Source organism: Felis catus, chromosome D3 (genome assembly GCF_018350175.1).
Source record: "Felis catus isolate Fca126 chromosome D3, F.catus_Fca126_mat1.0, whole genome shotgun sequence".
NCBI lineage: Eukaryota > Metazoa > Chordata > Mammalia > Carnivora > Felidae > Felis > Felis catus.
In genome coordinates this window covers 4,974,061-4,990,864 of record NC_058379.1, presented here as the reverse complement: position 1 = coordinate 4,990,864, position 16,804 = coordinate 4,974,061, and the positions used below count along the sequence as shown (strand labels likewise).

The following is a 16,804-nucleotide window of genomic DNA, read 5'->3' as shown; positions in this document are numbered from 1 at the left end:
ATTTTGGCTCAGGTCATGATCTCACGGTCTGTGAGATCGAGCCCTGTGTCCGCTCTGCGCTGACAGCATGGAGGCTGCTTGGGATCCTCTCTCTCTCTCTCTCTCTCTCTCTCTCTCTCTCTCTCTCTCTGTCTCCCTCTGCCCCTCCCCTGCTTACACACATGCTCGCATGCTCTCCGTCTCAAAAATAAATAAGCTGTAAAAAAAATAAAAAGAAAAGTGTATTTTGCAGAATTCGTAATGGTTGCAGAAAACAATGTTACCAGGAGTTAGAGTGTATGGAGTGGTATTTGTTTGCCTTTTGTCAACCAGGGAGGCTAAACCCACCCGCCAGGTTGCATTTCTTCTTGCCCTGGCTTTAGGGCTGGAGATTTATTTCAGGGCAGGGGAGAAGCCCTGTTTGTTCTTGGCTTGATTTGCCAATCCTGGTTTCTGGTGGACTCTCCTTATTTATTATTAAAAAAATGTTTAATGTTTTTATTTATTTTTGAGAGAGAGAGAGAGAGAGAGAGAGAGCAAGCATGAGTGGGAGAGGGGCAGAGAGAGAGAAAAAGAGAGAGAGAGAGAGAGGGAGACACAGAATCTGAAACAGGCTCCAGGCTCTGAGCTGTCAGCACAGAGCCCGACACGGGGCTCGAACTCACAAACCGGGAGATCATGGCCTGAGCTGAAGTCGGACGCTTAACCGACTGAACCACCCAGGTGCCCCTACTGGTGGACTCTCCTTAGTTTGAAAAAAAGCTTGTTGGGTCCGTGTTTTCCCATTTGAAAGTAACATACACACATGCCTATAGGGATACATACACACATACACATGCTTATGTATATGTATACATTTTAATTAACCAAATAATACACAGTTGTCACAAATTTAAAGAAAGTAGATGTTAAAAGGTGAAACCTTTTCTCTTTGGTTCTATGGACACACAAACATAAATATACTATATACATGTGTATATATACATAGGGAATCTTGAAATAATACCCAAGTAGGATCATATATGATACATTTGTAATTTTTTATACTTATTGGAATATGGTGGACATTTCCCCAAGTATGTTTATGTAGCTCTACCTCATTTTTCTTAGAGCTGCCTGTTATCCACTGTAAAAATGTGCACTTTAGGGGCGCCTGGGTGGCTCAGTCGGTTGAGCGTCCGACCTCGGCTCGGGTCACGATCTCACGGTTTGTGGGTTTGAGCCCCACGTCGGGCTCTGTGCTGACGGCTCGGAGCCTGGAGCCTGTTTCAGATTCTGTGTCTCCCTCTCTCTCTGCCCCTCCCCTGCTCACACTCTGTCTCTGTGTTGCAAAAATTTTTAAAAATTAAAAATGTGCAGTTTATGTCATTTTCTGTGAATAAATCCTTAGAATGGTTTCATTGAACAGGTAGTGGTAATAGTGACAGTAACAGGCAAAGACTGGCTGGTGTTTATGGGGGTCAGCACGGTCCTGAGCACTTCATGTTTACCGACTCATTAATTCCTACAATAGCCCAGTAGGGTAGGACTTCTGTTTACCTCCTACTTTATATGAGGACATTTGAGGCACAGAGAGGCTAAAGTCACTTGCTCAGGTCGATCAGTCAGGACGTGGCAGCTTCAGGATTCACATCCAGGCCCCTGGCCCCAGCACACGCGCCCCTCAGTTTGTTCGCAAAGTGAAACTTCAGCCGACGTCCTTGTAGATAAATCAGCGTCTGTACATTCTCCCTGGTATTTCGGGAGGAGAGCTTTCTAGAAGCGGGAGTGCGGAGCCATAGCTTCGCCCTCGTTTCAGTAAGAGTCACGGAGATGTCGGGGCGCCTGGGTGGGGGCTCAGTCGGTTAAGCATCTGACTATTTTGGCTCAGGTCGTGGTCTCACAGTTCGTGAGTTCGAGCCCCGCGTCGGGCTCTGCGCTGACAGCGTGTGGAGCCTGCTCGGAATTCTCTCTCTCTCCCTCCCCCTGTCTCAAAAATAAATAAATAAACACTAAAGAATCCCCTTAAAAAAAGAATCATGGAGATGTCGGAATGTCCGACGCGTCTGGGAGGGATGGGCAGAAGCGTAAGTATCCGAACGACGCAGCAGGTGGAGGTGCCACACGATGGCACGTGGGCTCGGGTGGGCATCACGGGTGTGTAGCCTCCTGTCTGTGGGGTGACCCCACAGAGAGGTCCTGTGAGCCCGCAGGCTGTCGGATCGGTGGCAAATGGGCTCCTTCCCACTCAACACCGGCTGCTTTGGGGGAGTCCCCGAAGAGCCCTGTGCCGGGGCCCGGCGTGGCCAGGGGGCGGCGGGGGCAGACGGTGCCCCTCACGCTGGGGCCCGGCCTTCATTCTTCCTCTGCTTTCCTCTCCCGCACAGAGACCGAGAGCCGAGGGATCGTGGACAGCCTGCAGAGGTTCTCCTCGCTCCCTGCCTACCTGCCCACGAGCCTGCGCATCGCTGACGCGGAGGAAGCCTTCTTCCTTAAAGAGGCCAACCAGGACGTCACGAGGAACTCCAGTCTGCAGGCCCGGGTGGAGTCACTGTTCATCTACCGGGCCCGGAGCCCCCCGACCGTCAACGCCAGCTATGGCCCGTTTTCAGCGGAGAAGCCCATCCCCCAGGACCTCTTGTTGACCTCCACGTCCTTCGGAAACACGGAGAAGTTTCCCTTCAACTGGAAGCTGAAATCTCACATCCTCGACAGCTCTGTCTACTCCAACAGGCCCAAGGTGCAGACGCTGTTCTACGTGACTGGGACGCACTGGGATGACGGCGACCCCGAGGAAGACCTCCCGTGCGTCAAGATGTTCGCCTTCCCCGAGGCCAGAGAGGTGGCGGCCAGCTGCCGGCTGCGAGGGGACCCGGGGCTGTGTGTGGCCGAGCTGGAGCTGCTTCCCGAGTGGTTCAGCTCCGGGCTGGACCTGGAGCCCGAGGAGGAGATCCCCGCCCTGCTGGGCGGCACCGCCATGGAGCTCTTCTTCTCGCTCTACCCGGCCGACCAGGCCGGCCAGTGCCTGCTGGAGGAGGACAGCAAGTGGGAGAACAACATCCACTCCGGCCAGGACGGCCCCCAGCAGGCGTCTCCGGCCCGGGAGAGGATCGGGAGTGTGGTGGTCTACCCGACTCAGGACGACCTCAAGTGGTCCCTGGTGAGCCTGGACGAGAACGTCGTCGTCTCGGTGCCCCTGAACCTCGTCCGGGAAGGGGACACGGCCACCTTTTTGGTCTCCCTGACCAGTGGCTCTGTGGCAGACCACTTTACTCTCAGGTAAGTGGCCGGGCCGGGTCGGGCGGGGGAGAAGTCAGCTTGCGGTCAATGAACTGTCCGTTAGTAATGGGGTGTTGGTCGTCTGCTGAGTGCCCAGGATAGCGAGGAGACTGACGGACACGGGATGGGGACCGACGCAAGATGACAGAGTAAAGCAGGATATTTGGGGGTGGGCCCTGGGCACCTGCATTTTCTATAAGCTCCCTGGGTTATTCTGCTGTGAAGCCAGGAATAAAAACAGATGCTCTGAGAGCAGCATTTCAGGCTGGGAGCTAAGCTGTCACATGATAGTCTGAACCTGTCACTGCCGGCCTTGACTTGGCGGACAGAACCCTGTTTTGCTGCCCGTAAGGGGAAACTTTGCAGATGAATTCCACCTTCTGACTATGCGACCGAGCTTTCTGAGCTAGTGTCCCCGACCTCTCGGGCTTTCGTCGGTAAAGAATCCTTTGGTCAAGCAAACCAGCAGTCTCTATCTGTACGATGAAGACGCAGTTTTAGGGTTGCAAAAAGTGGGGAGCTTCTCTGTGCTGGGGGGCAAACCTGTCTTCAGCTTGTTTTGCTCACGAAGCTTCGTGGGATACCGGTCGGATCTGTGGCTCCGTCCTGGGGCAAGCCTTCTAGCTTCTCTGGGCTTCTGTTTCCTCGTGCGTAAGGTCGGGATACCGACGGGCCGGGTCTCTCGGGGTTGCCGTGGGGGTTGATCAGGTTAGTGAGGCTCTTGGCACAGTGCCTGGTCTCGACACCGGAGGCTAGCCTGTGGTTATCCCCTAGCGCTCGGAGGCCAGGGGGCTGCCCAGCAAGGCTTGCTTTGTTTGGTTGCAGGCGAGACGTGGGAATGAATCGTTAATGCCGCACCGCGGTCCTTCTGATTCTGACGGAGGCCGATACACCTGTTGGGGAGTGTGTTCGTTCGAGCCGAAAGGATCCCGAGGCTCTGGCAGACCCCAAGAGGGGTTTTAGCCGCCTGCAGGAAGCACGGTTCCTATTTGGAGCCGCTTGAGTTAGTCTCGGTGACAACTGAGTCAGAACTTAGCTTGGACCCAGTCCTGTGCCAGTCACTCCAGTGCTGGGGCTGGCGTGGTCCAAAGCCCGGCTCTGGCTCTACAGAGATTCCCTTAGCTTCAGATGCTTGCGATAGACCCAGGAGGGCAGGGGTCTGGCTTCTGCACTCATACCACAGAGCGCGCGCCTCCTGTCCGGGCAGACATCACTAATCGACTGCAGCTCTTCAGCACTCCCTCTGCCGTGGCAGACAGTGTTAATGGACTGCAGCGTTGAGCCCAGGAGTCCCTGCAGCCCCTACCAGTCCCTGCGAAGGTGGAGTGGTTGACATTTAACTTACTTGCCCTCCTTGGTGTAGAGAGAACATTGTTGGGTGAGGAGTTTGAGGAAAGGGAGAGCTGATGGTCTGGTGGCCAAGGGAGCCTGGTTGGGAAGGCATTTCAGGCCAGGGAAATGACATAAATGATGGGGGACGGAGAACGGTCTGGGCCACGTTCGAAGTCGTTGACATGCACGGACTCACGGAATTCTGCCAACAAACGACTCAAGGAGACGAGTACTACTGTTATCGCTATGTTTCCTGAGGCACAGAGAGGGTAAGGAGCTTGCCCGAGGTCGCACAGCTAGAGAGTGTTGGGTGTGCAGTGGTCGGCTCTGGAAGGCCCTGGGGGCCCTTCGTCCCCTCACAGCACCCCCTTCCCGCCTGGCAGACAGGACGGGCAGCTGGCGCACCCGGGCTGTGCACGCCCACCAGCCATCCCAGAGCTGAGGGTTAACTTAGGGAGGCGGAGGCCGATGCGGCTGGAAGAGGACCCCACGTGGAGAGTGCAGGGGGCCCCGAAGCGTCATCGTGGCGGTGAGCAGAAACCCTCGAGTCTGCTTCCCTCCCGCCGAAGTCGATTGGAGCGCTGAAGTGGGTTCTCACAGGGACTTTGCCTTGGGAGGTGGAGCACGAACTGTGGGTGTGGAAAGAGACTTGGAGAGTTTAGGGGTTACCTGCTGAAGTCATGAGTTGGGCGAGCACTGGGTTTCGGGCATGGGTCTGCATTTGTGAGCCAGGAACCCCCATTTGAAACACTCTTCTGGGCCGTCCTCCATGTCCTGATGGGGACCAATCTCCACCCGTTGAACCGTTCTGGGTCAGCCTCGAGTCTCTTGTCGTCCTCCGTCCCTACATAGGACTGTTCTTTTTTAAAACAAAATTTTTTAAAATGTTTATTTATTTCTGAGACAGAGACAGAGTGTGAGCAGGGGAGAGGCAGAGAGAGAGGGAGACACAGAATCCAAAGTGTTTTTATTTATTTTTGAGACAGAGACAGAGTATGAGTGGGGGAGGGCAGAGAGAGAGGGAGACAGAATCTGAAGCAGGTTCCAGGCTCCGAGCCGTCAGCACAGAGCCTGACGCGGGGCTCGAACTCACAGACTGTGAGATCATGACCTGAGCCAAAGTCGGTTGCTCGACCGACTGAGTCCCCCAGGCGCCCCAGGACTGTTGTTTATTATGGTCTGTTTTGTGGCCAGAGAAACAAGGCGCTGAAATTGTGCCTCACCCAACTGAGAACAAACGAGTCAGAGCTTCCTACGCCAAGGGAGCCAGTCACCATCACCTGTGTCTGGAGGAGACTTCAGGGCGGGCGGGAGTCGGGGGGCTCCTGGTGGAAGCCAGGGAAGGCTTGGGTCTGCTCGGGTCAGAGGCTGCCGGTGTGGGGAGGCTGGAGGTTGGTTAGCGAGAAGTGAGCATCCTCTGTGATGGCTTTTTCTGCTTGGCCCAGAGCTAGAAGCAGAGGCAATAACAAGGGAAGCCGGCAGCCACACACCCAAGTTCAGACCTTTCTGGGCTGGCGACTGACTGCAGAGGCTGTGTGGTCCGGCCTTTGGTCCTGGTCACTGCAAGGTGGCGGGTCGGAGTTTTGTTACTGTATTTGGCCCATTTGTATATTCAATCTCTCAGAATAAAACACTGTTTTTAGGCCTGGGGAAACGTGTTATTTCCCAGCATAACTGATTGTGTGTTCTAATCGTGTCTTTTATGAATGAAATGTGACATATTTCACCCTGGCTCGGATGAGGCCTTGGATCAAAGCAGGAACGTGCGAAAGATTTGCCGAGATCTAAGTGCAGAGCCGGAGACGCATGGAAGGGGGCGGGGGGCAGATGTGTGCGTCTTCACTTGTCACGTTGCTGTGCTTCCGACCGCACGTTGTATCGGGGCCAGTTTGAACAACACTTGAGTTGATTAATCTCTGATACCGAAATAGCTTCTGTTAAACATCAGTATCTGAATCTGGCCATGCCTTGCAAAGCCTTTCAGCAAAGGGGTAGTAAAGTGGTCGGGAGGGGCCGGGGGCTGCCGGGAAGGCAGTGCTAGGCTGGGCTCAGGTAGGTCTTTGGTACACTTCCAAGAAAGGTTGAAATGCCCCGAAATCTTCCCCGCTCCAAATATAATGTCCCCGAGAGACCCCGGAGAATTTATGCCTGATTTATTAAAACAGCGCTTTCTCAGCTCCCACAGAGAGCCCCTTGGGCTGACCTCCTGTCCCGTTAAGCAGTGGTTAAGATCATGGGCTCTGGAGCCAGGCTGCCCGTGTTTGAATCCTGCCTCTGCCACGTTCCAGCTGTGTGACCTTGGGCAGGTTGCTTAATCTCTCTGTGCCATAGTTTCCCCTTCTACACACAGGGACAGCATATGCCTTGAGTGACTATGAAGTGTCAACTTTGTGCTCAGACAGGTTCTTCCATCATCATCTGGTAGCTGAGGCCAAACCCCTAATAACTGTGATTGGCTTTTCTCATTCTCTGACACTCTACGTATGAGTGACAGCAGACCGTGGGGTGCTTCCTTGCACGTATCCGGAATCGAACTTCCTCCATCGCTGTGACCCAGGTCCTAGCCAGGGTCCTCTCTCGGCTGGACCCCTACAAAAGCCTGCCTGCCTCCTCCCTTGTCCCCTCAAGTCTCTTCTTGTGCAAAAGCCAGAGTCCTTCCACCGGCCTGCAGGCCCCGTGTGATCTGGCCTCATCATCTTCTTGAGCTCATCTGCTATGACTCTCGTCCTCACTCCGTCAGCACCAGCCACCAGTGTTCTCAAGGACCCAGCCCCCCCCCCCAATTTAACACTCGACCCCTGTCCCACTACCCCCTGCCCTGCTCTGATTTCTGACATATCACTTGACGTGTCAGTGACCTAACGTATCATTATTAATGGTTCACCTCTTCTGGCTAGAATGTGAGGTCTATGAGGCAGGGACTTGGATCTCCTTTGATGTGTCCTAAGGATCTAGAACAGTATGTGGTACATACTAAGTGCTCAGCAAACATTTGTTGGATGAATAAATGAATTTGGAGGTATTGCAAAGCATTGTTCTTGGACAAAGGGTATGAATTGTCAGGACTGTATGAATTCACGATGTAAATAAATAACAGCTTCATAGCTATTGAAGGCTTAACCTTAGAGGCTCCAATTCTGGCAAGAGAGTCCTCGTGGCTATAACGTGAGAAACGATTCACCATTTCTAATCAGACATGGTCTGTCAGTAATTACTGATAGTAATCACTGAACTTCAGTAATTCACACATCACCTTTGGAATCTTTTTGTCACGTTAGGTACCACCGTGTTCCTCCTTCATAAGTCAGGTCATATTCATGTGCCTTCTTGCACTTTTTATTTATTTTTTTTCTTTGAATTAAAAATACTTAAAAAACGTACATATTTAAAAAGGAAAGCTAACATTTGGCACCGTAAATAGAACCCAATATAACTTGTTCCTGTGAAAGGGTGTTATAAAAATAAATTTCAGGAACAACAACAAAACACTACTAAGTTCTAAGTACGTATCCTCAACCCGCAGAAAACTGTGAACTTGCAGCCTGGCCTCTATTTGAATATATTTTTTTTAACATTTATTTTTGAGAGAGAGAGTGCGAGCAGGGGAGGAACAGACAGAGAGGGAAACACAGAATCGGAAGCAGGCTCCAGGCTCTGAGCTGTCAGCACAGAGCCCGACGTGGGGCTCGAACTCACAGACTGTGAGATCATGAGCTGAGCCGAAGTCGGATGCTTCACCGACTGAGCCACCCAGGAGCCCCCAACCTGGTCTCTATTTACAAGGGGGTTGAGCATGTGCTGTAGGGAATTGAGTTCACACTCGCAAGTTCAAGTTCACATTCTCGATGGAGGAGGACAGTAAAGAAGCAAGTGAGCAAAATTGTGCATAACTGGAACCCATGCTAAGTTCCATGATGGAAACAAGCAGAACACAGCATATTTACATTTTATTGCATTTATTTTTCAAACATTTTGTTTTGGAATAACTTTAGACTTAGGGAAAAGTTTCAAAAGCTCCAGTGTCTCCTGAGGCTGACACTGCACATAAACACAGTGTGAGTATCAAAGCTATAGGAGATGAAATCTTGGAAGAAACAAACAAACAAAAAGTGGGGAGTTAACGTGGGTATAAATTATTAACCAACCTACAGGCATTATTAAAAACTTCCAGGGCGCCTGGGTGGCTCAGTCGGTTAAGCGTTGGACTCTTGGTTTCAGCTCAGGTCATGATCTCCCAGTTTTATGAGTTTGAGCCCTATGTCGGGATCTGTGCAGAACTTGCTTGAGATTCTCTCTCCTCCTTCTCTGCTGCTCCCCCACTCATGCTTTTCTCTCTCTCTCAAAAAAAATAAGTAAATAGGGGCGCCTGGGTGGGCTCAGTTGGTTGAGCATCCGACTTCGGCTCAGGCCATGATCTCACGGTTCATGGGTTCGAGCCCCACATCAGGCTCTGTGCTGACAGCTCGGAGCCTGGAGCTGCTTTGGATTCTGTGTCTCCCTCTCTCTCTGTTCCTCCCCTACTTGTGCTGTCTCTCTCTCTCTCTCAAAAATGAGATTAAAAAAAATAAGCTTAAAAAATCGTAAAAAAAAACCCCAAACAACTTTCAGTTGTTCCCATAATGCCCTTTTTCTGCCCCAGGGTCTAGTTCAGGATCCCACATTGCATCAAGTTGTCCTGTCACCTTAGTCTGCCGAATTCTGTTCCCTAGTCTTTTTTTTCCTCTTTCATGACCTTCATAGTTTTGAGGCATGCCAGCCAGTTATTTTTGAGAATATTTCTCAGCTTGAGTTTATCTGAGGCTTTCTCCTGATTAGGTCAAGGATGTGCATATTGGGCGGAAAGCCAACGAGGGGCTGTGTCCTCAGTGCGTCATACAGGAGGTAGGTGATGTTGTCTGTGTCTTATCACCGGTGATGTTGACCTTGGTTACTTAGCTCTCCACAGCAAATTTGTTTTCCCACTCTTTGTAATTAGGAATAAAAGCATCTGGGAAGATACTTGGAGACTATGCAAATATCCTTCTTCACATTATACTTTGGCTCATGAATTACGGTACCTATCGTGATTCTTGCCTAGAATGTGGTAATTTTGGTAAAAATTTATTTACTTATTCATCTGTTTTATCAGTAGGCTCTACACCCAACATGGGGCTCGAACTCATGATCCCAGGATCAAGAGTCACATGTTCTACTGACTGAGCCAGCCAGGAGCCCCTAATGTGGTAATTTTTAAAGAAGTCAATTAGAAATGAATATTATAGAACAGTCTTGGTTCTTCCTGGTCACTTCTTATTTGAATGTACATAAAGAAGTGAGCCAATAAGCAACTCGTTAAGACTTTGTCTGCTGGGTTCTGGAACTGAGGAAGATTGTCTGTGCCCTCAGGGGCTCCAGAAGGCTTTGAGGGGACTGAACGTTCTTGACTTGAAGCATCACCTAGAAATTCAGTAAGCCCCTGAGGAAGCCGTGTGGACAGGGAGTGAAGCCAGAGAAGGGAGATCAGTGCAGTCCGCAGGAGTTAACCAGGGCAGGCTTCCCAGAGGAGGAGCCTACGGAGGATGGGTAGCTTTTGACTAATGAAAGGAAACAGGAGGATGTACATGGATGGGGCAATGTGACCAACGAGTGTGGTGTTCCCAGGACACTCTCGGGAGGCACGTTTTCCGAGTGGTTAGAGTTAGTGAGGCTTGTGGTCAGATCTGAGCTCCTTCTTACTGACTCTGTGACCTTGTGCAAGTTACAGCACCTCTCTGAGCCTTCCCTTCCTGTCTTGTGTAATAAAACTAGTCATAGCACCTGTCCTTCAGGAAGGCTGCGAAGAGGAAACAAGATCACGCAGGAAGGCACTTGGCCGTGATTTTGCCTGTGATGTTTGGTGCCGCTGTCGGCAGCATCTGAGTGGATTCTGGATGCTTCCTCCAGTACCCGCTGCGGGGGACCCGATACTCACCACAGCTACCGAACGAGCACCTGTCACGTTCCAGGCTCCCCATTAGACTCTATGAGTATTATCTCGTATCATCCTCAGGACAGCTCTGGAACTTACCTGTGTCCACTACTTAGAGATAAGGAACGGGCTCCGAAGCACTTGGTCACTTGCCCGAGGGTCGCAGGGCCAGAAGGGGACAGAGCCAGGACTCCAGCCAGGTCTGCCCGCTTCAGAGCCCATACCTGTCTCATGGTCCCCCGTTTCGGATGTTAATAATCTCAGCGCTTACTTTCACGCTTAAAAAAAAACCCAGCAACCTGTTTGGTGAACGTGACTCAGGTGTGCCACAAATCCGGGCTTTATTAATTTCCTCCCCAAGGAAAACTCCGATTTCCCAGACACAGGAGCTCTGACACCTGCGGTCTTGAAGCCCAGATCAAGTCTAGAGCTTAGGGCTGAGATTTTGGCAGAGCTTAGGAAGGAGGCAGGTGATCATTTCCCAAACAAACCATGACTTGCTCAGCATGTTCGACTAGCCCCGCTGAGTTTAGTCAGCCTGTTTCCATTACTTAGTACATGGCGCGTGGCCCCACCTCTGCCTTGTTTTCCCTCCCAAGTGCGCTGGAGTCTTGGAGTTCTGACGGAGGCTGGCAGGAACAAGTGTCAATGTCAGAGGCTTGAGGATTCTAACTACAAAAGGGGATTTCGATTTGCGCAGAGAGCTTTAGACCAGGTCACAATTTTGGAAAATTGGAGTATACCCAGATTATAGTGGTGCCTGAAAATGTAGCGAATGATGAGCTGGGCCAAGCCACGCTTTGATGTTTTGGTTTTTTTTTAATGTTTATTTTTATTTTTGAGAGAGAGTGAGGTGAGGGGTGGGGGCAGAGAGAGGGAGGGAGAACGACACAGAACTTGAAGCAGGCTCCAGGCTCTGAGCCGTCAGCACAGAGCCCGACGTGGGGCTCGAACCCACGAACCACGAGATCATGACCTGAGCTGAAATCAGATGCTTAACTGACTGAGCCACCCAGGTGCCCCTTGAACTTTTTTAATGTTTATTTTGTTTTTGAGAGAGAGAGAGAGAGAGAGAGAGAGAGAGAGAGAGAGAGAGAGAGAGCAGGGAAGGGGACAGAGAGGGAGAAGGAGACAGAATTGAAGCAGGCTCCAGGCTCTGAGCTGTCAGCACAGAGCCTGACACGGGCTCCAAACCCACGAACCAGCAGATAATGACCTGAGCTGAAGTCTGACACTCAACCGACTGAGCCACCCAGGCGCTCCCGATACTTATCACTGATCCCGGAAGTTGTGCTAGGAGGTTGACATGATTATCTTCAGGATATTCTCTTGCCCGTGGGCATAGTGGGGCAGCAGCAGTTGTGGTGGGTGTTCCCTTGTGCCAGGTTTTTGTCTCCAAGTGGCTGGGATGTGACTGTGCCTGACCTTGTCACTCAGACTCATGACCCTCTTTCCTCTCCCTCCTTAGGGTTGCCTTGTCCCGGGCACCAGCTCCCTGATCGTAATGTTTGCCAGGCGTGGCCCCATTACATCCAGTATATCGCTGGATGATTGTTTCTGCACGTGTGTGTGCACATGCATGTAGGTGCGTGCGTGTGTGAAGGTGCATGTGTCTCTCCTCTGGTTTGGTTTGACCAGTGGTGGGCCTTGGCCAGAGACTGGGCAGTGCAAAGAGAGAAGGGACAAGACAGCTGGTCTCCCTCATCCCGTCCTGCGGAGCCTCGGAAAGATACGTGACGTCCTCAAGGCCCTGAAGCCACGAAGTCAGGATCTGAACCCAGGCCTTTCCATTCCCAGAATCTGAGTGCTTGGCTACCATCGTCTGCTCAGAGAGGCCACATCTAGATACGGTTTTGCTGCAGCATCCATCAGACAGAATGGATAAATAACTAAGCTAAATATATATACAATGACTTCTTGTCACAGTTGTTGGATAAGTCTCTAAATTCTAAGTTGAAGGGGAAGAGGAGAGCAAATTATCAACTCATACCTACAGCAGGATACAGTTCAGAACATGCAGTACAGTTCTGTTTGCTGTGTGTAAATGCGTTCGTGTGTAGTCAGCGGCACAAAACACGCGTGGGCATCGTGAACACCAGCAGCAAGGGAGCTGGTGTGAACGTACCCAGGGAGCTTCAGCTGTGTCTGTGTGTCTTAATTTGTCAAGCATGTTGGTCGGAGTTATGAGTGTTCATTTGTTCATTTTACCATTCCCCGTGCTCTTTCAGATGTGGGAAATATTTCATAATTGTAGTTTCCCCAGCATTTTATTGTGAAAAATCCCAGACGTAGGGCAAAGTTGAAAGAAATTGATGGGGAGAATCCTTACGCCCACCACGTAGACGCTACCATGACTATTTTGCCACACTTGCCTCATCACTTACATCTCCATCCATCAATCCATCTTATTTTTGGATGCATTTGGAAGTAAACTGCACGTATCCGTTCCCTTTCTTCCACGTAGTTCAGCATGCACACCATTAGCTGGGATTCAACATTCACGTGATTCACATATAGATCAACATATGGAAAATTGCCATCTTAGCAACATGGAATCTTTCAGTCCATGAACACGGCGTATTTCTCCATTTTATTTACGTTTTTAATCGTCTTCAGAAGTACTTTGTAGTTTTTAGGGTGTAGGCCTTGCATGTTTTTTATTAACTGTATTCTTTAGTATTTTAGTTTTAAATAATATTATAAATGGGGTTGTTGATCTTTTTTTAAAAATTTTTCTAATTTTTCATTGCTGTGTGTACAAATACAGTTGGCTTAAAAATTTTTTTTAAACTTTTACTCATTCTTGAGAGACAGAGACAGAACATGAATGAGGGAGGAGCAGAGAGAGGGGGAGACACAGAAACCAAACCAAAACAGAGCCTGACGTGGGGTTCGAACCCACAAACTGTGAGATCATGACCTGAGCTGAAGTCGTATGCTTAACTGACTGAGCCCTCCATGTACCCCAAATACAGTTGGCTTTTATGTTGTGTCCTGCAGCCCTACCAAATTCACTTATCTTTGTCTTTGTCCTTAGAGTGTGTCTCTTGTAGAGAGTATATAGTTGTGTCTTGTATTTTTATCTACTTTGACAGTGTCTCTTTTGGTTAGAGAGATTATTCCATTGATATTTAGTGTAGTTACTGATGTGGTTAGACTTAGAGACACCATTTTATTATTTGTTTTCTATTTGCTTTGTCTGTTTGCTATTTCTCTGTTCTTTCCTTCCTGCCTTTTTTGGGGATGATTTGAATATTTTAAAGAATACATGTTTAAATTTTCTGTAGGCTTTTCAGCTGCACTTTCTTGAATTATAGTCCTAGTGGCTGCTACAGGGATTGCAGTGTATACACTTTTCACATTCTACTTTGAGTCACCACTTCTTGTAAAATGTAGATAGTGGGTCCACTTAACCACCTCTTATGCTAACGTGATTTTATGTAGTTACATTTTAAATGCCCTAGAAGACAATATCATAATTTTTGCTTTAAATAGTTTTACGTATTAAATGGAAATTAAGAGGAAAAAGCAAAAAAAACAAAAAACAACAACCCCTCCCCCCCCAAATAGCTTTTTGTATTCATCTAGACTTTTGCCATTTCTGATGCTTTCTTTCCATTCCTTTCTGGGGGTCTGTTTTTTCATCTGGTGCCATTTTTTCGCAGCATGAAGGGGTTCTCTTGGCTGTATTTTTGGAGTACATATTTGCTGGCAATTAATTCCCTTTGTTTTCTTTTATCTGAAAAATGTTTATCCTCATTCTGGAAGAGTATCTTTGCTATTTATGGAATTCTAGATTGGAAAGGTTTTTTCCCCACTTTTAAAGATGTTTAGCACTTTATTTTTTTAAGTTTATTTATTTATTTTGAGACAGATAGAGAGCATGAGAATAGGGGAGGGGCAGAGAGACAGAATCCCAAGCAGGCTCTGCATTGTGAGTGCAGAGCCCAATGTGGGGCTTGAACCCATGAACCATGAAATCATGACCTGAGCCGAAACCAAGAGTCGGACGCTTAACCGACTGAGCCACCCAGGTGCCCCAATGTGTTGTTTTTCTTTTTGTTGCTTTGTTTGTTGTCTCTGCCTTTCAACAGTGTGACTACGATGTGCAGAAGCATGGCGTTTTCAAGTTTATCTTGCCTTGGGTTTGTTGTGTCCTTGAATTTGTACATTTATGTCTATCTCCCACTTTTGGGAACTTTTCAACCATTTTATATTAAAAAATTTTTTTCTGTCTCTTTTCCTCACTCCTTTGCATGTCAATTATAGAATATTATTTAGATCTTTTGCTATTAGATAACGGTTCTCTGTGGCTCTGTTCATTTTATCCCCCATTTTTACACTTGCTCTGTTGACACTTGGGTATCTTCTATTGACTTATCTTCAAGTTCACCGAATCTTTCCTTTTCGTCTCTATTTGGCTATTAAGTTTATCCAGTGAAATTTCACTTACAGATACTGTAGTCTTTAGTTCTAGATGTTCAGTTTTGTTCTTTTATTATAATTTTTATTTACCTGCTGAGATTTCTTGGCTCTTCATTCACTGAGAGCATGTTTTCTTTTCCATCACCGAGGCCAGTTATAAATCAGTTTTAAAATCCTTTTCCTGTCATTCCAACGTCTAGTGATCCCAGAGTTGGTCTCCGTTAGATTGTCTTCTCACTCTTGAATGAGACTTCTTTTTTCAAATGTTCAAATTTTGAGCGATTTTGGATATTAATCTTGGATATTAAGAACGTCATGTCATGACTCTGGATTTTGTTATTCGCCACTGAGTGCTGTCTCCTTTGTCTCAGCAGACAGTTAATTTGGATGGACTGGACGCGAAAATCTTTTGGGTCACAACTCCAGTCTCGGCATCAACCTTTTGTCTTGAGCTGAGATGTTCTGAGGCTGGTCTGCATATACGTTGTTCGGGGTTCAGCCACACATATCGGCAGGTGTAATTTGGGCGTGTCCTCTCCTGCTCTTACCCTTCCGTGATTCCCTTATCTCTCTTTAGCTGCCTCAGAGACTATAGACTCAGTCCTCTGCTTCCCCCTGCTGCCCCAGCCACCTCCTCCACCCCCATGCAACAAAACAAAACAAAACAAAACTCCTGCATCCCTCCCATGGGTGGTGCTTCCTTGGCCTCCCACAAGGATGATTGCACTATCTTTCAGGCTAAATGCAGCAAAAATGGGGCAGTCCTTTCTTAGAGCTGTCCTTCTCTGAGTGTGTGCTCCCCACTGTGATCGGCCAGTTTCTGTTCTCTCTCCAGTGTCTTCAGGTAGCTGCCGTTTCCCTCATGCCTCACTTGGTGTCCGCAGGTGAGTGGGGTTTCCTCCGTCCTTCCCAGGAGTACGTGTAGCCTGTTTATATTTCTTATAAATACTGAGAGGACTGGATTTATGTCTGTTCTTCTGCTATTTGCTGTTCATTTGCCTCATCTTTTTTTTTTTTTGTCCTTCTATATTCCTTCTTTCTTGATTTCCCTTGAATTAATCAAATATATTTTGTGATTCCATTTTAATTAACCTGTTGTGTTTTCTAAAGCTGTATCTCTGAATTTTAAGTGGTTGTTATAGGGATTTAATATGCATCTTTAACCTTATCACGATGTGATTGGAGTTGACATTTTGCTACTCTGGGTACAATGTATTTACTTCGGAGCAGTGTGGTGTCACCCCGACCCCCCCACCCCCCCATCCTTTTGTGCTTTTGTCATACATATTCTATTGACACAGGTTGCATTTGGATACTTTGAAGATCCCCATTATTTTGTAGACACTCGCTTGGATTTGTCTCGTGCTTCCTCGTAATTAGATTAAGGTTCTGTGTCTTTTGCACGGAGGCCGCAGAAACGGTGCTGTGTTCTCACTGCGTCCTGTTACGTGGTGCATGGTTTTAATTCGCCCTGTTGCCAGTGAGCTTACTTTGTTCACCCAATTAAAGTGGTATCTGCCAGTGTTTCCCGCTGTGAATATACTGTTTTGCTCTTTGTAATTAATAAGGATTTCGCGGGGACTTACTGTGACTTTATAAACATCTCCTTCCTCACCAAGCTTCCAATGTATCACTTGTGAATCTACATTCACACCGGATTATGATTTCCTTTTGTTGAATGGCTTTGCCCCGTGGAGGCAGCAGGGAAAGACTGCAGGGTGGGCAGGAGTAGACAAACCGGGGTAATTATTTTCCTCTGTGGCTGCACCTTCTGTAGGACACACACTCTCCTCCCGTTGACCCTGCCAGGATTTTAGCCTCCAGTGATGGCCACGGTCCTGGGATTTTGGGTCACACCGCCCA

At 48.6% G+C, this 16,804-nt stretch overlaps 1 protein-coding gene across 1 annotated transcript in view; it reads left to right on the top strand.

Annotated features, from left to right (window-relative positions):
• Positions 1–16,804, top strand: part of TMEM132B (transmembrane protein 132B) — a 373,840-nt gene that overhangs the window by 147,246 nt on the left and 209,790 nt on the right. The window contains exon 2 of the mRNA XM_023241277.2: positions 2,346–3,237. Coding sequence (XP_023097045.2) covers positions 2,346–3,237 — 892 coding nt within the window. The remainder of the gene's footprint in view (positions 1–2,345; positions 3,238–16,804) is intronic.